Below are 27,668 nucleotides of genomic sequence, written 5' to 3' on the forward strand. Positions count from 1 at the left end.
CTCTCGCCCCTCCTATCTGCTTGATTATCCTCACTTAGAGGAACCAGGGTTCAAATCGCTTCAGGTGGACAGGGATGCAGGGCTGCCCTCTTGTGGCCAAGAAGAAAAGCCAGTCCACATTCCTTATCCCAACCCCTTGGGGAAAGATGATTTTGGAATTTAGAATTATTTCAGCTTTTAGAAAGCAGACATTGCAAAAACTGTAAAATCCCTATCAGAGGAACATCTCAAAACAAAACACTAATATTTCTGCAAGAAATATTCACGGTAAGAAAGATACATGATGATTATAAACAGCTTTGCATCAATCAATGTAGGTTCAGGTCAGGTGTTGGTGTCAAATGGGTTAAAACAATATTTTGGGAAATGAGAACCTGTACCTTCCTCTACTAGAGGAAAACAGATTCAAGAGCCATATCTCGGCAACTCCATGGCAACACAGGGTTCTCTGTCCTTAAAAAGGCATCCTACCTTGTCTTCTTTCCACCAAAGAAAGCTAGACAAAAAAGGTCGGAATTGGACTTGTTATTCATACATTTGCATTGATTTAAATACATTACATATACAATTTCTACAGTGCATTAGAAGAACAATACAGAGGCAGCGGCACTCTCACAGCCCAGCCTCCACTCCCTGACACTGGGAGATGGGCCGATGGCTGGCAGAGGGCTGGGCCGGGCAGCTTCATGAGGGCCACCCAAAAGCCTGCCCTGGCACTCAGGGCCCGGGCTCTCCCAAAGTCCACATTCAAGGCAACCTGAGTACAGGCTTCAAGGAGAACGGATGTGGGCCAGGAAAGGATGCCCCGTACTTTCACCTGCCAGGACTGGGACCAGCTCCCTCTTACATTGGACCCAACTTCCTTTGCATCCCAGAGCTGGTCTGGCTGAGGGCAACGTGAAGATCTGCTCGGTGGGGGAAGCAACCAGCCCTTTAGACGGCTCAGGCCCTCTCCACCCCAGGTGGAGCAATTCAACAACACATTTATAAACAGATGTCTGTGGAGAGCTAAATATACCCTGGTCCCCTCCGGCCTCTGGGAGCCCTGCTGCTCCCAAGTTCTCACAAACATGGTCCCCAAGGCCAAAGTCCAGGTCAGCTCAATGGGATTGTCAGGGCTGGGGCTGGCGGAGAGCAGCGCCTCTGTCCACAGGGCATGCACACCCAGCTCCAGAGACTTCTGTTGGCGGGGTGGAAGCCCAGGGTAAGCTGGCTCCTGGGGGCTGTACTAGAAGGGGACCAGCCCAGCAGACAAGAGGGCTGCACACCTCCACTCCGCTTCCTGCAATAGCGGGAGCTAGGCAAGCAGAGGGCACACGGCAACAGTCCCCACTCTTTTTCTTTGGTTGGTTTTCAAACCTTCAAGATAGTTTCTTTCCAAGGCTGACTGACCAATCGCAGGGTGCCAGAAACTTGAACCGTCCAGGGCTGCCCCATAGCCATGGGTGGCACCTCTGTACTCCCCACTGAGGCCATTCTTTGCTTTGGTGTAGAAAGGGCTCGGACAGCTGGTAAGGGGGAGAGCTGAGCGGAAAGAGACATGGAAGCAAGAGGTGCACACTGGGCTGGGCGGGCACTGGGGACAGTGGGAACGCCTCTCTCCTTAGGGCCCCACCTTTCTCTAGAAGCCATAGGAAAACTGGCCTGGAACAGGAAGTCAGGGAGCAAAGGGACGCTGCTAATTAGGAGGCAGAATACGAGTCTCGCTGCCTCCACCCAGCAGCAGTGGTATCACACAAAGAAACCCAAGGACTTAATATCCTGTCCTCTCATGAACTAGACCCACCCTAGAACCCTCATCGAGAGCCACTCCAGAACCCAGAACTGAACCTATCGAGTCAAAAGAGTTGAGAAAAAACATCAAAAACAACAGGAATAAATCAGCAGACTGGAAAAGTCTGTTGTCTCTGGCCAAGGCCAAGGACTAGGGGAGCAAGGCAGGGGTAAGCCCACCCACAGAACATCACAGCTTCCAGCATATACTTAGTGGTATGGATCATGTTCCCATGCTGGGGAGGTAACTTCCTCCCTCCTGTCTTTGCCTGAGTGATAAGCAACCTGCAGTCCTGGCCTAGAGGGGCTGGGTCCCCAGCAGGGAAGGAGCAGAGGTGATGTAGACAATCGCTGTAAACTGCTGGGAGTTCCAGAGCAGATGTCCCCCCACTGTGAAAATCGTGTCTGGAGTCAACCTATTGCACTGGTGGGAGGAAGACAGAAAGAAGACTTGGCAAGACACAAAAGGGAAGTGTGGCTTCTGTCTGTCCTGGCACTGCGAGTCACCCAGCTGCCTTGGTCCGCACAGTAAGAACTGTGAGACACCTGGATGTTTGGGTCCATGCACATTTAGGTCTGGATCAGAGGTTTTGCCATGAGAGGGTCTGGGATTCTACCTGGGTTTTGCTACTAGTACTGAAATTTGTATTTGTATTTTTTCTGATGCAGAATATAACAAGGAATAGCAACAGAGCAGGGTGTCCAGGAGGGAAGGGACTTTCCCAGCCTGCCCCCAGGAGATGCTCCTTTCCCCCCATCCGGACGGCTTGCATGGAGCGCCAGCCCTCCCCCGCGCTCAGGAGGGTCCACAGCACCTCTGTCCCTCTGCTCATGCTTCTCCCGGGGCCTGGGAAAGCTCGGAGGGAGTGGTGAGCAGACAGGGAGGGCTCTTAAGAGCACTGATCTCCACCGGCTTCTCTGGCTTTCTTGCAACCGGCTCCCCAGGCTTCCTCCCAGCCCAAGTCTCAGACAATATGCCTTTGTCTGTCTCTGGGGCTACCACCAGGAGAAGAAGGGCTTCCGACTCTGAAAGCTCTGTGTGTAGGACTCGCTAGAAGATCGCTGGTGGGAACGGGCCGTCTCAACAATCACAGGTGGCATCTGGACGAGGTGCAGGGGACACTTGTTGTCTTTCAGGGCCTGGGTCAAATTTAGGATCTGCAGGGGGGGAAAGGAGATCAGTAAGAGCAGTGCCTAGGCATCCTGGTCTGCCTCCGAAGGGAGACCTGCAGGCAGACTGCTCCTGTAAATCAATACAAAAATAAACCAGACACTAATGGAAAACTACCAATAGGCTATCTACTAAAGTAAGAATGTAAGAGGGCAATCACAGAAAATGGAAACCTCTCTACCTTTTTAAAAAATACAAATGAAAAAAAAACACAAATGAAAACAAAGACCTCCTCTTTCGCCTGTCTAGTTAGTAAAGATACAGAAGATCCCCCGACTCAGAGTTGGGGAGTGTTCAGATCATGGAACAGTTTTTCAGAAAGGCAAGTGGACCATAAAGGCTTAGAAGTGGACAAGCCCTCTGACTCAGCAACTTCATTTTTAAGGATTAAGGGAACGATCACTGACATGCACAAAACACTTAAGTTTCAGTCTATACAGTGCAGTATGGTTTACAACTGAAAATTATATAAATGCCCGAGAGTACGGGATCAGTTAATAATTTAAGGGATTAGAAACAAGCAATTAAAAAACATATTCTTCGGGCATGGAAAACTGATCACAATGTCTTGGACAGAAAAGAAAGGAGATAAGGAACCAGTATTAGTGTGATCCCCACCTTTATTTTCTAAAATCCTATTTTCTTATCTACAGAGGAAAAAAAGTCTTAAAGGTTGGCAGTGATTATTTTTGGGTCAAGAAAGGTGACCTAGAGATAGAGTGATTTTAGTTTATCCTTATTTTCTGATTTTCCTACAAAGACTATGTATTTAAAAAATAAAAGCCATTTCAGTTGAACTCTACCTCTCATGCTGTCATCTTTTTTTTAAATAAATTTTTACTTTAGAATAATTTTATACCTACAGAAAAGTTACAAAGATATGTACCATTTACCCAAGTTCTCCTAATTTGATCATCTTCTATAACCATGGTGCCTTTACTAACACTAAGAAATCAACATTGGAACATGAGTGTTAACCACACTCCAGACTTGACTTGGATTTCACTAGCTTTTCCAGTACTGTTCTTTTTCTGTTCCAGGATACCACAGTATGTTTGGCTCCTCACAAATTTTTGTCTGTATTTTACAGATATTTCAGACATGTGAACAGAGGAACACATTTCTTTCCCCTGTCACAATCACAGTCACCACCATGTATCTTCTCTGATAGGAAAGAACAAAAGCTGAAGTGGTCCTCCCACAGCCTTTAAACCGTTGGATGCTGAAGATTTTCACAGCCAGGCTGGAGACACACGAGAGGGGTGGCTGGGCGGCTGCCCCCAGTCACATAGACACACAGGCCTTGAGCCATAACGATCCTTGGCCTACAAATGCTACCCTCAAAGAGGCAGAGTTCACCTGGATCAGAGGTCAGAAGTAGATCCTACCAGTAATGAGTTCCTTTTTAAATTCATTGTCTTGGTATTTGTGAGCACCCTACACTGCTTCAAAGAGCCTTGAGTACAAGATCAGGGCAGAGAACTAAGAGGAGGTTCAAATGGAATTAGAGTAGACCATGCAGGAGACCATCCAGCTTATGACAGGATTTTACTATCTCTCTGGCTGGGTCTTCAGGTTAGAAGCCACCTTTCAAGTACATTTACATCTTTGGGGTAAAACGTCAAACTGTTTACAACTTACTTCCAAAAGATTTGGCCAGATGCAAACAAACAAAATCTACCTATCTAGGGAGAGAGACAAATTATAAAAGAGATAAAATTATACAGATGTATAGATAATATTCAGATAGATAACATTTCGAGATATGAGATAAAGCAAACGTGGCTACATCTACCTATCTAGGGAGAGAGACAAATTATAAAAGAGATAAAATTATACAGATGTATAGATAATATTCAGATAGATAACATTTTGAGATATGAGATAAAGCAAACGTGGCTAATTAAATGTAATGACTGGTGAGTCTAGATGACTCCCCTCTTTCAACTTTACTGAGGTTTGAAATGTTCCTAATTTAAAAGTTGAAGAAAAATTTATAGCAGGTACATAATGCCAAAAAAGAAATACTGTCTTTGAAGATGTTATCTAAAGAAGCTTTCCCTCAGACCCTGCATTCTTTATCTCACGTCTGGTTAGAAGCCTTTATGGTGAGTAACAACTCTATCACCCGACTCCATCTCTCCAGGGTTCCCCATTCTTCCCCTTTGGCTCCAGGCCCCTGTACAGTCCACTCCATGACTGCGGCTCAGGCAGATAGAAGGTGGTGCGTTCCTTCTACCCATGTGCTAGGAGGAGGAGCTAGACACTCATCCATGACTCATCCTGACAGTTTCAGAGGTAGGCACTCTAGGTTGTAAAATGCCACCCACTCTCAAAGGACATTAAGAGCACATGATGGAAAGAAAGCTAAAATGTCTCTCTCTCAACCCCCGCCCCTCTGCCTTTTGCCACTCTAGATAATGGCCTTAACTAAATATAATGAGAGGAAAGTTGCTATGTTTGCAAGAGACTGGGAAGGGGTTAGAGAAGACAGTACAATAGGGACAGAGGTACAATCTACACAAACTAGAGAAGAAGTTTGCTCCTTTATGCTGAGTTTCACAATACCAGAGTACGTCACGTGGCTTTTAAGATTTCCAACAATTCTGCCAGCCTAACTGGGCCTTTACATTATTGGGGAAATGTAGAAGACCACATTATGGTCTTCAGGCAGCTCTAATAACTACAGCTATTACATCCTCTGTCTGTCCCATTTCTAGAGAAAACGGGTTTGGTAAGCTCAAGAGTTGCCCTCAACAGAAGCCTTTTGCTAAATGGAGGAAAGAGGTTAACTGGATAATTATGACTGAGAAAAGCTTCCTGTCCCTCAAAGATGTGAGACTGCTGCTGCTGCTAAGTCGCTTCAGTCGTGTCCAACTCTGTGTGACCCCAGAGACGGCAGCCCACCAGGCTCTCCCGTCCCTGGAATTCTCCAGGCAAGAACATTGGAGTGGGTTGCCATTTCCTTCTCCAATGTATGAAAGTGAAAAGTGAAAGTGAAGTCGTTCAGTCATGTCCGACTCCTAGCGACCCCATGGACTGCAGCCCACCAGGCTCCTCCATCCATGGAATTTTCCAGGCAAGAGTACTGGAGTGGGTGCCATTGCCTTCTCCAAAAGATGTGAGGAGCTGTAGACAAAACCCTAGTAAAATAGCTAACCCATATTGAGTACTTCAATATACCAGCACTACTCCAACTGTTTTCAATCATTGATCTCATAATAACCTTATGAGATAGGTGCTGTTATTAATCCCATGTTACAGGTGGAGAAATTAAAAGGAGGAGAGATTAAGTAACTCAATGAGACCTCACAGCTAATAAATGGCAGAGTCAGGCTTCAAATCACACACCCTGACCAGTTTGTGCCCTAACTGCTAGGCTATTCCAGCTGTCTTTAAGACTTCAAAGTGATATGCAGAATGTCAGTGTCCTCGAGCTTTTAGCAATTTTCAAGCTGTTCTTTGCTCTGCTATGGAAGATCAACAATGCCTTGGTGGTTTCCTTGGTTCCCTTTGAAGATGAAGGGGAGAAAGAAGAAATAATGTGCTTGTAACTATAACAACAAAAATTATAACCATGCCAGCATCTGAGTGCTTACCATGTGCCAGGCATGGTTTTTACTAAACACTTGGTACACATAATCTTATGTGATTCTCTGACCAACTCTGCAAAGTAGGGTAACTGTCCTACTTTATAAAAAGGAAGCAGAAGCTCCTGCCTAAGGCCATGGTGCTGGGGAGTGGTGAAGCAGCAGTCTGACTCCAGAGCCTAGCTCTTAACCACCAGGGGTTACAGCTACCTTGAGCAACCTGAGGACCCAGACCACCAGCTAAATCCACCAATGAACTATCAAGCAAGTGGCACAGAACCAAGCACATAGTAGGTACTTCACCAAATGCCTGATACCATGGAAGAGGTGGGAGATCTGGGACGGCTACCTTTCCTCTTAGGTGTTAAGACAGAGTCACAAGCATGGATGGCACAGACTAAAATGGGTGTGAGATATGGCCTTTACACACTCACTCAACATGAGCATATGACCCTCTCAGAGAAATCCTGGGGATGACACCAGGAGGATGTCCCAGGCTTACCTGCCCCCGCATGACAGCAATCTGCTTATGGAACTGGCCCCTATCGAAACCAGGATCTTTCTGCAAAAAAAGGGCAGAAGGAGATATAACCTGCATGAATGCCTCAGAAGAACCCATTTTCCTCCCCCAACTAGAAAACCCTCAGGAGGCTTAGGCGGCTTAGTGATGTTCACCCCAACCCCGATGACTCCCTATTTCACAGACAGCAAAATAGAGAACAAGTAACCATCTTGTCCTCAGTTTCATGGTTGTCTCTGAAGAACTCCAGGCTCTGGGGCTCCACCTGAGGATGAGAGCTCTGTAGACACACTGCAGCCACGTGACACACAGGATACGAACCAGTGTGACTCCACCCAGCTGCCGACTGTCCACACCAACCCAAACTAGGTCTCGCTGTCCTCAGGGAGGAAACCTTGCTCTCCACTGGCTAACACAAGCCAGAGGATGTTTCCATTCTATCTTGGCTTGTATCAGGACAAATTAGGAAAACCGCTGGAATTCTTTCTTCCATATGGTTTTAAGGCTAAGGTTCCCAGGGCTAACCTTGAAGAGTTCATACAGATCCTCCTCCAAGTCCTTGACGAAGTTAGGGTCTGATATCTTTGGAAGAATCAGATCTTTAATCTCCTGAGAGAACGGGACTTTGGCCTGGGGCAACCAGGCCCAGTAAAAAGGATCTGAAAAGAGGAAAAGTCAAAATCAAAGCTAGTGTTGAAAAAGTCCCTGTCCATCTATGTCCTCCACCTATCAGAGCACGGGTAAAGTTGGATATCCCTCTTATTTGAAATACAACAGAAAATTAAAGTTACAGGGGTTGCTAACCCTAAAGGTTAAACAGTTAAGTGGAGAAACCGGGATTCAAACCCAGGTTTGTCTAATCCCTGAGCCGGTGCGCTTTCCCTGACATTATATGACTTTTCAAGATGCAAGCCTATCTAGAAGCAGTTATCAGTACTTGCCACTGAAACATTGAGACGCTCCTTCTCAAAAGACAGACAAGTACTGCAAAGGGACTAGTAACCCCCTACTTGTATCTCTCTCTTTTTAAAGGTTTCTCAGTTATAATGGGGCCAGGGGTTGGTTTCCAGGATGTCGACAAGGAAGACAGAACAGGAACAGCAGCTTATATTTAGAAACAAATCGAATAAATTACGATAAGACAGTCTTCAGAAAGACTAAGAAAAATGCAACATAGAGATGTGAAAACTCAGCTCTGTGCTTCTGATGGGAATAATGTATGGGGAAAAGGACACTAAGTTTACACTGTGGAATAGTTGCCATGTGCCAGCCATTGTGCTCAGGGGCTGAGCGGCATTATTGCATTAGTCCTTAGAACAATCCTGTGATAGAGGTATTATTCTCTTCATTGCACAGATAAGAACACTGAGAAAGAGCAGGAAAAGAGCCAGACCACAGTGGTCTTGAGACTTACATGCCCTCCAGGAGTCAGGATGCTTCAAAGGGAAAGCCAGCCCATTATCTATGGCCGCCACCTTGATAACAGGCTCCTTCACCACCACCCAGTCTGTGTCCTGAAGAGCAACGGAAGACTAAATATTTAGGGAGTCCCACCTTCCTCCAGAGCTTTAAAGTAGCAGCAAAGGCTCCCATCTCAACCTGCTCAGGCACCGGTCCTTACTCAATCTCTGAACTGGTTTCCAAATTGTTACCTGGACTTACTATATTTATGACACTTTGATTTGGCTAATTCAAGGTTCTCAGAGTCCCTTTCTCTTAGAAAAGGTTCCTCAAAAGTTGTCACAATCCTTGGTAACACAGGAAATGACAATAACAAAAGAGAACTATAAGCCATTCCTCACAGGAAAAGGCAGTGAGAACCCTAAGAGTCTAAAAAAATGACAAAAAGTTGTGTCTGACTCTTTGCGACGCTATGGACTATAGTCCACCAGGCTCCTCTGTCCATGGGATCTTGTAGGCAAGAATACTGGAGTGGGTTGCCATGCCCTCCTCCAGGGAATATTCCCAACCCAGGGATTGAACCCAGGTCTTCCACATTGCAAGTGGATTCTTTACTGTCTGAGCCACCAGGGAAAACCAAAAATACTGGAGTGGGTAGCCCATCCCTTCTCCAGGGGATCTCCCCAACCCAGGAATTGAAGCGGGGTCTCTTCCTGCATTGCAGGTGGATTCTTTACCAGCTGAGCTACCTAGGAAGCCCATTAAAAAAAAGGAAGAAAAATCAGTTATAAGTCAGTCAAGGTCCTTTCATGTGGACCTTTGACTCAGTGGCCACTTCACTGGTGGTGACATTTTCCAGCAAGATACTAGAACCGTGGATGATAACAGCCGGTTGCATTTGCACAATGGACTCTGTTCCTCTGCTTCACAGAAGCATTAAGAGGAAAAGGACGAGAGCTAAGTGCAGAGAGAGTGCAAGAGGCTGCCTGGGACAGCGCGTGTCAGACCCTCCCATGACTGTGTACTTGGCTCCACGCTCAGGCTAACTAGTGCCACCACAGAACAGGGCAGGTGGGCTCAGGATACCTGTATCAGAATCCTCTGGGATACCTTACTAAAAGTGTGAGATCCTCAGTGTTACCCGAGATCTAATGGAGGAAAGGCTTGTAGAATCTATACTGTTTTTAATAAGCTCGTCAGATGATTCTGATGTACAGAATTTGAGAAGCACTGACCTTACTGTGGGAAACATTTTGCAGTATATATGGGCATCAAATCATCACAATGCACATGTTAGACTTGCACAGAGTTATATATCAGTTATATCTCAATAAAACTGGAAGGGGAAGACACTAAAAAGAATAAAAGTCCATCTTCCTCTCCTTCTCCAGGCAGCCTTCCTGCTAAGTTTTTAAAATGCACAGGGGAAGCGTGGTGGAATAGAAAAGCAATGAGAGCGTAGAAAAAGTTGTAGGAAGCAGCTTTTTCTAAACTGATATTTTGTGGAACTGTAGTCTTGTGAGAAAAGTATTCCATGGTCAAAGTTTAGCAATCATCAGGCCAAATGAAATCACCAGGTGCACTGAGGCATTATTTCTCAGACCTTTACTATGCTCCCATACAATGTGAATCTCCAAAGAAGGTCAGAGTATGCAACAGGTTCCAAATTTACTTGAACTTTTCTTCCTTCTGTCTCTCTTAAAATCAATCAGCAGGATATTCCTTAAAAAAACATATTGAGGTGACAGAGGATGAGATGGTTGGATGGCATCATGGACTCAATGGACACGAGTTTGAGCAAACTCCAGGAGACAGTGAAGGGCAGGGAAGCCTGGCTGGCTACAGTCCACAGGGTCGCAGAGTCAGACATGACTTAGCAACTGAACAACGACTACCAAATATTAACCTCAATTTTAAAGACGTGTGCTATCCTGATTCCTCTGAACTTACGTGACCTAAATATCATACTATTCTGTGCTTCCATATTATGCATATATCCCACCTCATCCTCTCCTTAAAAGGATACAGAGTAACCACTTACCCGAGAGTTAGAACTATCCATTGGACAATCGTATTTGATCAGCCAGTTGTCATTGCCTCGATCTGTGAACAAAAATATGAAGTTAATAGACAAAACGGTTGATTTCCACATTCAGTAGTGGTGAATTAGACATTCTGACACATGGAAACCAATCATACTATTATAGACAAGATGTTTTAAAATTTCTTGAAGGCACTGGAGATTTTATAAGACCCTTAAGAATTAGACTGTCATGATCTGGGAGAAAAAGACTCAAGAGAGGGGAGTCCACCCTTTGTGGCTTCTTTTTTCTTACAGCACCTGCTGCTGATTTGGGAAGAGGTAGTTACAAGGCTGAGAGGTAGAACAGTATGCTAACAGCCCCAGGGAGCTAGGGAGACAAAACTATGGCCTGGTGACTGGCAAGGGAGAGGAAACCCTGGTAGATCATCCATGCTCTGTGTTGAAACCTAAAGGGCTAACACCTTGGAAGTAAGCAGAATTTCTTCTCAATACCTAAAATTAATGTGATCCTAGGTTTCTGATGACCCCAGCAGCTTGCCAGAGGCAAATATCTTCTTCCAGACAGGATTGATATCAACATCCTTGACCTCCAAATAATTCTACAGTTTTTGATATACAATATCTGACACTTAAAAATAACAAGGCATACAAAGAGACAAGATGACACGAAAACAACAGAAAATTCAAATACGTCTACAGGAGCCCCAAATAAAGATATAAGCTCTGAAATGTCCAAGATAAAATCCTTAATATGTTTAAGAAATAAGAGTATCAGCAGAAAACAATAATCTACAAAAAAGAATCAAATAGAAATTCAGGAAATGAAAAATACAGCTACCATATGGACAACTTCCTTCTCCACAGAAGCCATGGGAGCAAGAAGATTAATGAAACGTTTTTTAAATACTGCTGAAAGAAAATAATTGCTAATCTCAAATTCTATGTACAGTAAAAATATCCTTCAAAAATGAAGCTGAAGTAAAGACAATTTCAGACAAACAAAACAGAAAATTTGTCACCACCAGACTAGTACTTCAAAATAATAAAAGTCATATATGAAAAATCCAGACCAAACATCATATTCAATACTGAAAGACTAAAAGTTCTTCCTCTAAGATCTAGTGCAAAGGAAAAATGCCCAATATTACCACTTCTACTCAACATAGTACTGAAAGAACTATGCAATTATGCAAGAAAAGAAATAAAAAGCATCCACACTGGAAATGAAAAGGTAAAATTATCTCTATAGATGACATGTTCTTATGCAGAAAACCCTGAAGATTCTACAAAAAACTGTTAGATCTAATAAATAAACTCAGCAAAAGTCAGGATCAGGATACCAAGTCAACCTCAGAAATCAGCTGCATTTCTATTCAATAACAATGAACAATTCAAAATGGAAATTAAGAAACAAACCCATTTATAATATCATCAAAAAGAATAAAACACTTAGGAACTAGTTTACTAAGGAGGTAAAAGACTTGTATAATAAATACTATACAATATTGCTAAAAGAAATTAAAGAGACATAAATAAATGGTAAGATACTTCATGTTCACAGATTGGAAGATTTAATACTGTTAAGACAGCAATACTACTGAAGATGAACTAATCTAGAGATTAAATGCAGTTGTATAAAAATCCAATGATGTTTTTTGCAAAAACAGAAAAACCTATCCTAAAATTCATATGAAATCTCAAGGGACCGCCAAAGAACCAAAACAATCCAGAAAAAGAGTAAAGCTGGAGGAATCACATTTCCCCCAAAACTTACAAACTTATTACAAAACTTACTACAAAACTATAGTAATCAAACAGTGTAGTACTGACACAGAGATAGACCAATGGACTAGATTACAGAGTTCAGAAATAAACCTTTGCATATATAATCAAAGTTGGACAAGGATGGAACAACCATCAGCAGGCTACGGTCCATACAGTCTCAGAGAGTTGGACACAATTGAAGCGACTTAGCACGTATGGGAAAAGCACACGGAAAGATGTTCAACATCACTAGTCATTCAGTTCAGTTCAGTTCAGTCGCTCAGTCATGTCTGACTCTTTGCGACCCCATGAACCACAGCACGCCAGGCCTCCCTGTCTATCAACCAACTCCCGGAGTCCACCCAAACCCATGTCCATCGAGTCGGTGATGCCATCCAACCATCTCATCCTCTGTCGTCCTCTTCTCCTCCTGCCCTCAATCCTTCCCAGCATCAGGGTCTTTTCAAATGAGTCAGCTCTTCACATCAGGTGGCCAAAGTATTGGAGTTTCAGCTTCAACATTAGTCCTTCCAAAGAACACCCAGGACTGATCTCCTTTAGGATGGACTGGTTAGATCTCGCACTAGTCGTCAGTGAAATGCAAATCAAAACTACAATGAGATACTACCTCATACCTATTAGCATTAGGATGGCTACTATACACATGTATTTATATATAGACCCAGAATATAACAAATGATGGTGAAAATGTGGAAAAACAGGAACTCTTGTGCACTGCTCTTGGGAATGTAAAACGATGCAGCTGTAAAATGTTTTCCATACTATGGAAAACAGTATAGCGGTTCCTCAAAGTTCTAAACACAGAATTACCATATGATATAGCAATTCTACTTCTGGGTACACACCCAGAAGAACTGAAAGCAGGGTTTCAAAGATATTTGTACACTCATATTCACAGCAGAATTATTCACAATAGATAAAACGTGGAAGCAACCCAAGTGTCTGTCTACAGATGAATGGATGAGTGAAATGAGGCATATACATACAATAGACTATTATTCAACCTTAAAAAGGAAAGAAATTCTGACACATCCTACAATATTAAAGAACTCTGAGGATATTATGCTAAGTGACTAAGCCAGTCACAGAATGAAAATACTGTATGAGTCCACTTGAATGCATGCATGCTAAGTTGCTTCTGTCGTGTTCGACTCTTTGAGACCCCGTATGGACTGTAGCCTGACAGGCTTCTCTGTCCATGGGATTCTCCAGGCAAGGGTATTGGAGTGGGTTGCCATGCCTTCCTCCAGGGGATCTTCCTGACCCAGGGATCTAACTAGGGCCTCTCACATCTCCTCCACTGGCAGGTAGGCTCTTTACCACTAGCGCCACCTGGGAAGATATGAGTCCACTTATATGTGGTATTTAAAGACAAAACTGTCCTGTACTAGGCTAGGCTACCACGAATGACTAGGGATCAAGGATGAGAGCACTCTTTGTGCTGCTTTAGAAGAGCCAAAGTGTCTTCTGTACGAGACTGGGAGAGAGGCGAAGATGAAACATAAGTACTCACCGCCTCTGATAATTACACATGATGTGCCTAGACAAAGCTGGTCTAGAAAAAAGTATTTTCAGCACCCTCTCCAATGTGTATAACCCTTCTGTCTTATTAAAAACTCATCCTGACAGGGTACTCTGATACCAAGCTCTGCAAGCAATCTCCATGTCTGCCCTGTGGCTCCTCACAGCCAGGCACAGGCACAGGACCACCCACAGCTGCTCACCAGTGTTGCGGATGATGTAGTCCAGGACCACCAACCGCTCGAACTGCAGGAGCAGTTGCCTGTTAGTGTTCTCAGGAAGGGGTTCCGCTTCAAAACGCCGTAGCCAGTAGTCTGCATCTTTGTAGCTTTCAACAAAGAGCTGGAATGAACCAACCTGCAACCAAAGAGGAAGAACAGAAGAAGTATTTCCCTATAGCCCAAGTCCAAAGATCCCAGGAGTAAGCCAGGTACCCACTAAGGCCCTATAGAGTTTATATTAGAAAAGGGTGGTGCAGTAATTGCTCATCCAAATTCAAAAGGCACAGTTAAATGGTCCAGAGGAGTAAAGTAAGGAAGCTATAGTCTCTATTCTCTGGAGAATTACTCCTCAAACCTTAGGCCCTCAACGAAATGAATAAGACTGGTGCCTCAGGGCAGGCTATTCAAGTGTCCAAAGGCGAGTCTGCAGACACCTTACTTCACCTCTTGGATGGTTATGCCATTATAATCACCACCTTTGATGTGCCACTAGGCGCAGTCTATACCTTTGGTGGTAGCCCAATGCGATTAAACCGCTGTCCAACTTTTGGCACTTTCTCCAACGCAAGCCGCTTGCCCCTGGACTTCACTCGGTCAATGGCACTATAGTTGAAGGTCTCACTGGCCAGGTATACTACCTACAATGGAAACAGAAGAGATACCAAGGTTAGAATGAAGTTTAAGGAACTATACCAGTATGGCAAAGAATAATAGCTAGATGCTCACCAGTACTGTTCCTCTTCAGCATGTGGAAAGGATACATTTCTCAGCACTTCTAACTGGTAGGAGACAGTTTGTGACTAGTTCAGGCCAATGCAATGTTGACAAAGTGATGTATGCACATTACTTTCAGGCCTGGCCCCTAAAATTTCCCATGATCCTTAGTTCACATTTCCCAATCTGTGCAGCTGGAAGAAATGAAGGGCTCAGAGATGGTAAAACCACATCACGGAAGGATCCAAGATCTCTTGTGGCTATATAAAGTGACGTGGATCTAGGAGAGCTGCCTAACTAACATGGATCTTGATGTGAGCAAGAGATAAACTCCTATCGTGTTAACCACTGCAATTCAGGGGTTGTTATAGCATCTAAAATGAATTATGCTGACACTACAGCTAGCTTCTGGGTTAGGAGAAGATGGTCCAGGATCTATTTTTTCTCCAGATAAAAATAAATTGCACTTTATTCCATACCTTTTTACTTCCTGTTGAATTCTATGCTGTGTGCAATAATTTACATTTAAAAATTAAAGAAATGTTAAAATTGGTTTTAATTTTTAATGCATTGCTATGTATTTACATAGACTATATCTGGAATACTAAGCAAGAAACTAGTAATAACATCTGCCTCTGAGGAAGGAAATCAAGTGGCTAGAAGACAGGGGTGGGAGAGAAGCTGGATTACTCTTCTTTGTTTAGGTATGTGGGTGTGCTCAGCCGTGTCAGCTCTTTGTGACCCCATGGACTGTAGCCCACCAGGCTCTTCTGTCTATGGGATTTCCCAGGCAAGATTACTGGAGTGAGTTGCCATTTCCTTCTCCAGGGGAGCTTCCTGACCCAGGGATCAAACCCAAGTCTCCTGCGTCTCCGGCACTGCAGGCCAATGCCTAACTGCTGAGCCATGAGAGTGGGCGGTTTGTTTAATCTCTTGTGCCTTCTAATTTTTGCACTAGATGCATGCATTACCTTTTAAAATTTTTTAATAGAACACCAATATTACACTTGATTGTCAAACTGCAGAAATACCACGATAATCCATAATCCATTTGGACATCCGTTATCACACTTAACCACTGTCTCGTGATTATCCATTTTTTAAAACTAATGAAATGTGGGGTGGATGAGAACCATCTTATTTACATTAGCATCCCGAGTACAAAAGAGTGCCCGGCATATGCCTATTCACTAAGTGAATGAATGAATGAGTTACAAGCTTCTTTCAGACAGCACTGAGTTTTAGTATATAAATACCAAAAATAAAATTTATAAGAAAATTCTTTCTTTTCCTAAGCCTTGTAAAATTCATTACAAGTAACTAATTTTGCCCTTGAACCTTAGAGATAGCATAAAGTAATTCCCTTGCTCCCATCCATCCACCCAGTTTTAATATGGTACCGAAAACAGATGTGCCAAGATGTATTATAGGTTAGCACTTTCTACCTTACAAATCTGGAAACGTCGGCACAAGAACAAACGGGGAAAAAGGCTTTCTTAAGACTATCTTGCCAGTTTTTATGATGAAAACCCTGTTCTCAAGACATATACCACACTTTCCCTCATCAGATTTATTTTGATCAATTTTTGTAACTAACCACTCTTTCCCTATGACTAATGAAACTCTCATAACCTGAAACCTTGTAGGAACAGAGAGCAGAGATAGTGATCAAGTGAGAATTAGAGCCTTATTATTTGAAGCTCTAGCACAACTGTAAGCCCCGTTTCCATAGTGACAGATACTGTGATCAACAGGATAGAATCCTGTCACAAGGGTGGGGAGGCAGGAAAGACTGAGATCTCCTCTTACTATTCTCCAGCAGCTGTTATGTTAAGCTTGCAAATGTATGTTAAGCTTGCAAAGTTCTGTCTCATCTCAGTCTCACGGAAGACAAGATTTTTTGTTGCTGACTTTTTGATGCAAAAGACCCTCAGGCCTCATTAAAGTTCTCTAACAGGGAAAGAGGAAGACTAGATATGGGGGAGAACAGGATTGTGGGGCATGGCATTAATGATTAGAATGGTCATAAAAATACCACAGGTTAAAACGTATGGAGTGTTTACACTGTGCCAGGCGCTGGGCTACATATTCCACATGGATTATCTTGTGTAATATTAATGGCCACCCTATCAAGTAGGAACTCTTTTTTTTTTTTTTTAACTTATTATTTTGGTTGCACTGAGTCTTCGCCGCCACGCTTGGGCTTTCTCCAGTTGTAGTGAGTAAGGACGACTCTTCCTCGCAGTGCTCGGGCTTCTTATCGCAGTGGCTTCTCTTGTTGCAAAGCACAGGCTCTAGGGTGCATGGGATTCAGCAGTTGTAGCATACAGGTTCAGGAGTGCTGGCTTACGGGCTCTAGAATGCAGGCTCAGAAGTCGTGGCCATGGGCTTAATTGCTCCGCAGCATGTGGAGTCTTCCCAGACCAAGGATTAAACCCATGTCCCCCGCACTGGCAGGTGGATTCCCATCCACTGCGCCACCAGGGAAGTCCAAGGAGAAACTCTTTATATCCCTATTTTTATAGTGAGGAAACTGAAAGGGAGAGAATGCGGGAGTGTCTTAACTCACTCACCCAGGGATCACTCAATAAAGAGGTGCAGCACCAGAATTTGAACTCGATCCCTGATTCTTAGGCACTGCACTGAGAAGCACAGGCAAAACAGACAGGTGGTCTGGGTGGTCTGCTACTTACTCAGCAAAGCAGGGAGATTACAGCGTGATGAGCAAGGAGTACTTAGGATTTCTAGAGTCTAGGAGGGGCCTGGTGGGAGGATTTCAGGTTAGGCAGGAGATTTTAGGAGCATTCATCATCATATAAGATGTTCAGGGTGCTGCTTCACTCTATGCACACAGAGAGAATGAAAGCTCAAAGGGAAGGAGTGCACTACACAAGGGCAGGCTGACTTAGATGTCAGATGGGAGCTACGAGCCGGGAACTACAATCAAATATATCTAACATTCACTCCATTGGCCTGAGGTTGGGGGATCTCTGTTACTGTTCTTTTTTCATGGTTTGATATCTATTCACTGATTCAGCTGGTATTTAAGGAACACTTACTAGAAGTATAGTATTTTGCTAGGTGCTGAGAATGAGAGAAGGAAATTTCAAGAAGTTTTCCCTGATTTCTACTTCCTTACAAACTAGTTGGCTTATTTGAAGTTTTTTGGCAAAGGAGCAAACATAGTTAAACATCCACAACTCTCACATTTTCTTGTAACATACCCTGGGAAAACAGGAAAAAACAGATTTGAAGGGAACCTCTTGTCTGCTGATTAGGCTCTTTGCCCACAGTCTGCCATCTAAACCTGCAAAGAAAACCTCAGCCAGGGGTTTTTAATCTAGTTCCTATGGGTCAAAGGGTAGATTTCAACTGGCCCATGAACCATCCTCTTGAAATTATATACAGTAATTGCAAATATGTATATTTTTTGTGGGAACAAAATTTATAGCTTTTATCCAATTTTCAAAGAAGATTAAGACCCAGAGAGAGATACAAAGATGGCCCTGCAGCCATAGGGCATCAGACCAGAGTTCCACCTTAAGTTGTTACTCAATCTCAGGGAGTCGTATATTAAATGAGTGATGACGTATCCTTAGATGTTCATATGCTGACCAGAAGATTTCTTCGCCTTGGAACCCTTGGAAGGTTTCATGAGACATCCTGTAGCAGAGTGGTTCTTAACCCAGTATCAGTAAACTTTCTGAAACTGTTAGAATCAATTTTATTTAAGCCTGTTTTTGAAAGAGGGTGGGAGGTATGGTCCAGATCCTGCATTAGAATTTCAGCTAAGTCTGCAACACATATAAGGTATGTACAAATCCATTCTAAGTGTGGATTTGCCTAGATCTGGGAACCCAATTTAGTAATGTTCAGACAAGCACCAGAATTCCATAGCATAAAGATGGGTGATGAGAATTCCTTGTCAGTTTCCTGTAGGTGTTCAGGCCAGACCTTTACACTAACCCTCAGCCAACCCTAGAGTCCTGCTTGCCAGACCTTGCATTAGTGCTTAGCTGACAATCAGCTAGTCCATTGTAGACTGTCTAAATCCTGGAATGGCTCAGAAATCTCAGAGTGAGCTACAAAAGTAGGTAGGTTTCTAACCAGCTTGGGGTTACCTGGGATCCAAAGCCCCAGGGAGCCCATATATGTGTATCAGAAGGGAACCTCCTGAAATTGTATGCAAAAAATGTATGTGTATCCTTCTCAGGACAGCTTTCATCAGATGATCAAACCATAAGCATGCACATACCACTCCCCACCAAAAAAAAAAAGGCCAAGAACCCTAGACTCAGGGTAAAAATAGCCCTTCACTGGATCTAGCAGTCCCACTAACCTGGGCTTAGGCCCAGGAAAACTCTGGCCAGGCAGAAAGGCATCCGGAAGACAGTTCACTGACCTTTGTGCGGGGTACGATGTTGAGTTCCAGTTTTTGGTCCACCAGGCTGGCCCCCGCCTCCGAGAGGTAGCCCTGGTTGAGGACAAGGCAGTCACGGCCAAAGCAGCAGGGGCAGCACAGCTTCTGCAGCCACTTGGTCCACTTAGGATTAAGTTGCCCGTATGGCTCTTCATTCTTGGGTTTGAACACAGCGATGATCTTCTACAGAGACCAAAGGAAAAGGGGGTGAAAGGCAAGTTCATGCCAGCGGCTCACAGACCAGGTCAGCAAGACTCTAGAAGGAAACGAGAGGGCATAGGCAGACAATCCCTGTGTACAGTTAGACACTCCCCCTGAAGGGAAGACACCAGCGCACATGCGCAGCTGAGAATAACGCTGCCAGAAAGGGCTGTGGCCAAAGAAGATGCCAATCTGGTATCGATGGTACAACAGATTTTAACACCATCAAACCCCAACTTCTAAGGTACATTAATACTCACTGTTGCTCCGCATCAGTTAAGGAAAGTATCAACTGAAAGGAAATCAGTAAAGTATTATGGAATGAGGTTAAGAAAATTCTTTTATCAATGGCTGACTTCCTCTATCAGCCTTACTACCCCCACCCATCTTAAAATAACAAGTTTAGGAATGACAAATTAAGTGAGCAATGGAAGAGAAAAATCACAGCAGGAAAAAGAGTCTGCTAGCGGGTTAGTATGGGTTCTTTTAAGTAATTCTGATAAGCAAGAGATCAGGACATGAGAGGCCATAAAGATTAAGATCCATCTTCTCTAGCAGACAATAACTTAATCCTCAAAGATCCTCATACATATGGGATGCTGCTGCAATCTAGAAACTAAGGCCTTCCCTCCTGAAGGCTTTCTTCCCCAAGCCAGTCAGTCCCCTTAGGTTGTTTTATATTTATCTCATTCCCTCCAGTCCCCAAACTGGTACTTTCAAAGGAAGAAAAGTAAAGTAAATATTCTATTCAAGTGATTCATCTTAATATCATATGACTCTCCCTCTCCCCTCAGCCCACAGCCAACTCAAGCTTGTCTGGGTCATAAGACATTTTCCTGCGGGTGTCATTTCCTGAATGGCCAGTCACAGCAAAAACCATACATTCATCTGCCTGCAATATGTAAGTACTCATATTAGGAACTAGCTAGGCATATGTCTAAAACAATAACTGGTCTATCTTGAGGCCAGTCCCTTCAAGAAGCCTTGCAAGAAGGCAAGAGAAAAGAAGTACAAAAGAAATCAATTGATTCTTAAAGATAAACTTATTCACGGGAAAAAGTCAAATGCATATGTTCATTCAGAATTACATTATTATCCAAAGTGGCTAGGAAGAGGCCTGTTTTGGCAATCTTCCTCTCTGTCTCCACAACCCTGGGCTCTGAATCACATAGCAGCAGTAGTAGTAACTGGCTCAGCTCGCAGAGAATAGCTTTTGACTCTACCAGAACTCTCTGGAACCTGGGCAGTGAAACCACAGGACAACTTGAGGCCCATCCCAGAACCCACCAGCCGGTTCACTGAAGTACAACGTGGAGTTCAGCAAGCTGGTCCCCAGTGAAAGGGAAACCAAGACTACTAGCGGGGCTGAAAAATACCAGGACTGAGGCTTAAATACTTCCACTTAAAGAAAGCAGAACTTGGGAATTCCCTGATGGTCCAGTGGTTAGGACTCCAAACTTCCACTGCAGGAAGCACAGGTTTGATTCCTGTTCCTAAGATCCCTCAAGCCGCATGATCCCTCAGCCAAAAAAAGAGCAGAACTTAAAGGCCAAGATTGCAGCCAAGCATCATTTAGAGACCAACCCCTCTAACTTCTCAATTTCCTTCCAGCATAAGGAGAATCCGAAAGCATTTCATCGACTCTAAAAGCATTAGTCATCATGATTCTCTCAGTGTAACAAGGGTTTCATTAAATAATAATGTCTGGCATGCACAAATAGGGGGGTAGTGGGGGGCGGGAAGGATGGAGGAACAGAAGGACATTCAGACAGAAGGGGGACAAGTCCCTTTCAGGGCGAAGTTGCTTCAGTTCACCTAGTTGGCGCAATACAGTGTATCGGCACTCTGTGGGTTTCCTAGAGACACATAAAGCAGCGTCTGGCCTAATTTCTAAAGCTAATGTTAACATCACATAATCAACTGTGTTACCGAAGACTCAAGAATATTCTCCTAATTCATAGAAAACAAACTCTAAAACCACCCACCATTATTTGGTTGAGAAAGAAAAAAATACTGCCTAATTCATTTCACCATATTCTCTCTCTTTTTTAATAAACTTTCAATTTCTTTTTACACGTAGGAGAAAGCTTCAGTTTGATGTCAGTATTTTAAAAAACACCCTCCCTTAACACTCACTTACTAAAATCCCTTTTAAGGAACGGGTTAACATGCAGGTAGCCGGAGGAGCAGAAATGCACGAAGTTCAGGATAAAAAGAACAGTGCACAGGGCAGTGACGACGGGGCTTGGCTGGGCCAGCCCCACGACTACTGAAACCTGAAACCCAAGGGTTTTCTGTGTCCATCCAGCAGCTCCAAGGAGCGGTGTGCGAGGCTAGGCTATACTACAATCTAAGGCAACTCAAGCACATCACGCGTACCATACAGTGAAACATGCAGAAATAACGTAAAAGAGAAGTTGGGTGGGTTTTTTTTAAGTTTGGTAAATACAAAGTGGATGGTTCTCAAACTTTCTGGTTTCAGGATTCCTTTAAACTTTTAAAAACTATTAAAGACCCCCAAAGCTTTTGTTTACATGGGCAAAATCTATATTTGCTGTTATTAGAACTTAAAATTAAAATGTCGAAACTATTTATTTAATTCACCTAATCATAAAAACAGACCAATTACATGTTAATATATGTGACATGTTTTTTTGAAAAGTAACTATATTTTAAAAAACAATTTTTAGTGAGAAGACTGGTATTGTTTTACATTTTTGCAAATCTCGAATCTTTAGCTCAGTAGAAGAAAACTGTATTCTCACATCTTTAATATTCAATCTGTTTCGATATCACACATCATGCAACCTCTTGAAATCTCTGCTATACACTCATAAGGAAATGAGAGTGAAAAAGGTAAGTCTGTATTCTGTAGAGGCTAGATGGAAACAGCACTTTTTGACTTAACTATTGAGGTAGAGAAGCCTGATTTACATGTTAACTCTTACAAAAGAGAGGGATGGACTACTCCAAATATGTGAGATCCTGAAAGAAGATGGGATCCAAATAGAATGTAATAAAAGAGATTCAGCCTGTATTTATTTTCCTGTTCACTGCTATCAACCCAACCTGCCTCATCGATTATAACTTGTGGCTTGGGACAGCTCCCTATCACAGATGGTGTGTTGATGATGCTTAAAAGTCTCCAAACTACACCTATGTATGGTATATAAACACGACTGTATCTTCACATTTAAGTAATAAAAAAAGTTACTCTGGGGGCTTCCCTGGTAGCTCAGTGGTAGAGAATCTGCCTGCCAATGCAGGAAACAATGGATTCGATCCCTGGTCTGGGAAGATTCCACCTGCTTTGGGGCAACTAAGCCCATGCACCACAACCACTAAGCCTGTGCTCTAGAACCCACGTGCTACAACTACGGAAGCCCTAGCCCTAGAACCCGTACTCTGCAACAAGAGAAGCCTCAGCCCCCACTCACCACAACTAGAGAAAAGCCTGTGCAGCAGCAAAGACCTAGCACAGCCAAATAAATAAATAAAATTATTTAAAGAAAAGTTACTCTGAGATCCTTATTCTTTATTTGGCTATTAGTGGCATTCTCAACCAAATGTAAGGACATCAAAATTTCCTGGAAGACACAGGTGGCTACAAGAAACACATTCAATATTACAATATAAATTTATATTTGAAAAATGGAAAATAATACTGTACTATTTTCAAGACAAACTCTTGGTGAAGAAAGTATTTTTAAAAGGCTGAAAATTACTGATATAAGGCCAAGCTCCTAGGACATGTGAGAAGTATCTATAAAACTGTTTTGCAAATACCACTTACAATTGTCTAATGAATTACTATCCTAAATAGGAATGGATCCTTTTAGAATTACACTACTTTTTGCTTTATTCAATGCCATGTATCCAAGAAAGCCTAATCCAGGGGTCAGTCAGCATGTGACTTAAAAAATAAGCAAAACACTCTGAACTCCTGCTAAGCACCAGGAATTAGGCCAGGGGCTTTCACATGTGGTATCTCATTTATTTGTCCTAATAAACTAGTCAGTCATATGCTGTTCTACGATTTGGCAATATGAATGCTTAGTATTACCAGCCACTCAAAACAGAAAATGCTCAAAAACTACTTTCGTGAGCAGCCTGAGACCTGAAACACAAGGATGTAGGTGAGGAGGGTGACCTGAGCATTCTACCATGACTTCTGATCCAGCATTTTCCATCTTACTGTTTCAGGTCCGTACTTGCTCATTCTGAGGAAGAAACCACTCTCAACCGGGAAATGAAATCAGGGCTGTTATCTTCAAGAACCTTTCAGACTGTCCAGCTCCAAAAGTACCTGTGGCAGAAACTGCTGGTTCGCCCAATCTCTGTTCCCTCTTATTCCTTGGGCACAGGTACCTGATTTTTAGCTGGACAAAATAAAGACTCCAGTTCCCAGTCACTACTGAAGCTCAGTTCTGGACAATGGGATGTAAGGAGAACAGTCTAGTGCCAACTTCTAGGAAGTGTCTTCCAGGGAGAGGGCATTCTCTTCCTCCTCCTCTCCTTCTTCCAAATGGCTGAAAAGCAGACAAGATATCTGTAGTCTGAGCACCCATCTTGGCTCATGAAGTGGAAGCCACATGCTAGGGATGGCTGACCAGCTGGACGTATGGACTCATACTGTTCATACTGTCTCCCGGATAAAGGAAAATGCCATGCCAGCTCCAAGCAGTCTGGAGACTTCTTTCATGAGAGTCAAATGTACTTTTATTCAAGTTATTATTATTTAAAAATGTCTGTCATACACAGCCAAATTTAGTCCTAACCAATATGGGAGCTGAAAAGAGAAACCAGAGATTCAGATGACTAACTCTGAACTAGCAGGACCTGGTAGTTAGAAGCATGAACTCTGGCGCCAGTCTGCCTGGGTCTGAAACCTGCCTTCCATTTAAGAGCTTTGAGACTCTGGCAAATTAGCTGTACTGTGTGTCTCAGTGTCATCATCTGTGGGGACAACGATAGTACCTACCTCAGAAGGTGTTACGAGTATAAAGTGAATTATTATTTGTAAAGCACTTTATTTTTTTTAATGCATTATTTTTATCTGTGTATGTGTGCTCAGTCACTCAGTAGTGTCTGACTCTTTGCGACCACATGGACGGTAGCCTGTCAAGCTTCTCTATCCATGGGACATTGCAGGCAAGGATACTGGAGTGGGTTGCCATTTCCTTCTCCCGGGAATCTTCCCGGCCCAGGGATCAAACCCGAGTCTCCTGCATTGCAGGCGGATTCTTTACCACTGAGCCATCGGGGAAGCCCTGTAAAGCACATTAAGAGTACCTGGCATACAGTAAATACTATCTAAGTATTTCTAAACAAAATAAATAAACACATTTGGAGCAGGGCTAAAGATGACAAAACTAACTACAGTTAGTTTGTGGTCTAGTGTAACCCACCACAGCATTTAGGAAGTGATCCTCTGCTCTGAACCACATTTTCATCAGTGGGAACAGAATGGTTACACTAATAAGTTTTGTTTGGTCATATGTATTTTGACTTCCCATCTAAGAAAGGACAGTGGCCAGGAAATCTGGGAGACTGAGATCCTGCAAGTCACCAAGAAACATATCCATAGTCTACTACTCTCCATGGGCTATGTACTAAGGTGACAGTGCTTTACCTGCCAGGTGGAGCTGAGAGATCGCATTACTCCCACCTGTCAGAGCATCAGATCACTTCTCTGCTGACCCAACACACTTCCAGTGTTGCAGTGCAGCTGTAACAGTGTCATGAAAGAAAAACAAAAATCTTCCACCTGCTCTTAGCCCCTTCAGCCAACAAGCTAGCAACAAAATAAAAACCATTCATATCTTAGATTTCAGTCTGGTTCCTAAATAAAAAATGATGAACATCTTCCTGACATTTAAACCCAAGGACCCCCTATCTTTCTTTTCTTCTAGAAGCGATGGTTCCTGTTTGAGCTTTCGATTTAACTCACTACTCCCTTATCTGAGAGATTTGGAAAAACTTTACTCTCAAACCTTTTTCCCATCTCGTTTGTGGTAACTGAGTTGATTGTGGAAATGCTCTCTGGTTCTTGGTGATAATTCCAGGATAACATCTGGGAGAATAACTGGATCCAATATGATCCTAACCAAGAACTACAAGTCACAGTGCATCCTGGCCATTCAGCACTCCTGTCAAAAGAGCACACCACCAATCTCAAGAGTTCACATAAGACAGATGTAGGGAAAATGTGAGGGAACTCTGATCTCCATCAGTTTAATAACAATAGTATATTTTTCCAGTAAGTCATTCTGGCCCACCTGAGAACATGAACATAGAAGACTTGAAATTTTTTTGACTCATTGATATTTCAAAGACACCTGTAGTTTGATCTGTTGGTGGGCTGTTCAGTCGCTAAGTTGTGTCTGATTCTTTTGCAACTCTGTGGACTGTAGCCCATCAGGCTCCTCTGTCCACCGGACTCTCCAGGCAAGAATACTGAAGTGGCTTGCCATTTCCTTCTCCAGGGGATCTTCCTGGAACTCAGGGATGGAACTGCGTCCCCTACATTGGCAGGCAGATTCTCTACCACTGAGACACCACGGAAACCCTAATCAAAAGAATAAATGTCACTTTTCAGCTGCCTTCCTCACTCCATGTCCCATCCCATCCTCATCCCCCTTTAAACACATACAAGGGACAAAATAAAAGTGAGAAAAACACTAGTCCTGGATGAGAAATGAAAGTAAAAGGTAACTGACAGTCCCATGTTTCTCAAACTTTACACTCTAAACTGAGCAACAATAAAAAAGGATTTGAACAATATCTCAGAAGTGAGCAATAACCAGACAGATGAAACTGATGAGTCCACTCAATCAGCAACGTCTGTCAATAGGAGACCTGGATCGGTGGCAGAAGACATCCCCACAACAGAGAAGGCTGGAAGGGACCCATCAGAGCCCCTGATGGGTCACCGGTGCGCCTGGATGAACGTGACAACACTGATTCGGTCCAAAAAGAAAGGACGGGCTCAAAGCTCAAATCAGTAAGTAAGTAGCTGAACAAATGTCTGTAGTTTAAAGCTAAGGAACCTACTAGAAAGCAGCATCTCCCTGCACGTCTCTGTCCAGAGGCCAACTGCCCCACCACACCGCAGGGCTCCTCGCCTCTATCTGGTCAATTTCCTCTTTTCATTTTCCGCTTACTCCTCCCCTACCAAATAAGTTCTGATTTATTTCTTCATTCCGCAGAGCTTCTCCATCTCCAGTTCCCAGGGGCATTCCAAAATCCTGCCCACGAAGCTCCGCACGGTAGTTTTCTCCTTTCGCAGCCTTTCAAAACCCCTTCTCCCTCTGACTGTGCAAAGCCTCAAACTCCCCGGGACAGGTCCACCCTCCCCGAAGCTGGCGGCCGCAGTACCCAGCCCGATCTCACCCCCTGAGGGTCCTTGACGAAGTAGCTTCCGCTGGAGCCCTGATAGATGCGCTCGGGGAAGATGCCACGCTCGATGGCCAACTCGGCCTGCCGCACCACCGCCTCGAACTCCGGGTCCTCCGGAAACTCGTTCCGCTCGCGGTGGGCCTGCGCAGCATGCGCCGCCGCCGCGGCCTGGGCCGCCAGGGCTTGGGCCTGCGCCGCCACGGTTTGGGTTTGACCCTGGGCCGCCGCGCCCCGGGCCCGATCCAGCAGTGGCTGCCGCTCCCGGTCGTGGCCTGGCGAGCCCGGCGGAGAGGAGACCGGGCCGGCCGCCGCCGCCACGCGGACCGCGCCCCCCGGCACCTGCGGAAAGTGAGCGCTCGAGCCGGACGGGAAGGTATAGTCCGGAGGTTGCGCCCGCTCGGGGGACACGAGTGGGCTCGTCTCGTCCATCCCTGAGGCCGCGGGCTCCGGGACCCGGTGCGCTCCACACAGCTGAGTTCCTGCCCCGGACCAATCCGTGAAACCCTCAACCCTCTCTCGGCCAACCAGGTCCCAGTGCTTCCTTGGCCCCGCCCCTACCTTCCCTGTTTACTTGGCGACGAGTAGGCACGACCCCTAGCGCGCAGACTGTATCCAATCAAAAACAACGCCTACACAATCCCGTCCTCCGCATTTTATGCCCGTCACCTTCTCTGAAGATTGCGCATGCTCCAGGAGCAAGCTCCGGTCAGACACGCCCCCTTTCCCTTCCAGCCCGGCACCGCCCTTAGCTTCGCACTGCTGGCTCTTATTTGTCAGCGAACAAATAAAGGAGCCTACCTCAACAGTCTTTGGGGATTTGATTTAGGTCATACCTGAATGGTCTAGTGGTTTTCCCCCACTTTCTTCAATTTAAGTCTGAATTTGGCAATAAGGAGTTCATGATCTGAG

At 44.1% G+C, this 27,668-nt stretch overlaps 1 protein-coding gene across 1 annotated transcript; it reads right to left on the reverse strand.

Annotated features, from left to right (window-relative positions):
- Positions 1–509: 509 nt before the first annotated feature.
- PI4K2A (phosphatidylinositol 4-kinase type 2 alpha) lies at positions 510–27,262 on the reverse strand. Its single transcript, XM_027529534.1, has 9 exons — positions 26,754–27,262; positions 19,143–19,343; positions 14,533–14,664; positions 14,009–14,162; positions 10,497–10,558; positions 8,469–8,568; positions 7,580–7,713; positions 7,037–7,096; positions 510–2,931 (listed from the first exon to the last, which is right to left on the reverse strand). The coding sequence occupies exons 1-9, from the start codon at positions 27,186–27,188 to the stop codon at positions 2,770–2,772; spliced, it is 1,440 nt and encodes a 479-aa protein (XP_027385335.1). The 5' UTR covers positions 27,189–27,262; the 3' UTR covers positions 510–2,769.
- Positions 27,263–27,668: the final 406 nt, after the last annotated feature.

Source organism: Bos indicus x Bos taurus, chromosome 26, assembly GCF_003369695.1.
Source record: "Bos indicus x Bos taurus breed Angus x Brahman F1 hybrid chromosome 26, Bos_hybrid_MaternalHap_v2.0, whole genome shotgun sequence".
Classification (NCBI taxonomy): domain Eukaryota; kingdom Metazoa; phylum Chordata; class Mammalia; order Artiodactyla; family Bovidae; genus Bos; species Bos indicus x Bos taurus.

What these genes read in the sequence shown, in the direction of transcription:
- PI4K2A (XM_027529534.1), bottom strand. Translation starts at nt 27,188, where the DNA reads ATGGACGAGACGAGCCCACTCGTGTCCCCCGAGCGGGCGCAACCTCCG. An exon ending in CTACATCATCCGCAACACTG is followed by an intron (nt 10,559 to 14,008) that starts GTGAGCAGCTGT and finishes TTTTGTTCACAG; the next exon opens with ATCGAGGCAATGACAACTGG. An exon ending in TCCTGACTCCTGGAGGGCAT is followed by an intron (nt 7,714 to 8,468) that starts GTAAGTCTCAAG and finishes TCCTCTTTTCAG; the next exon opens with ATCCTTTTTACTGGGCCTGG.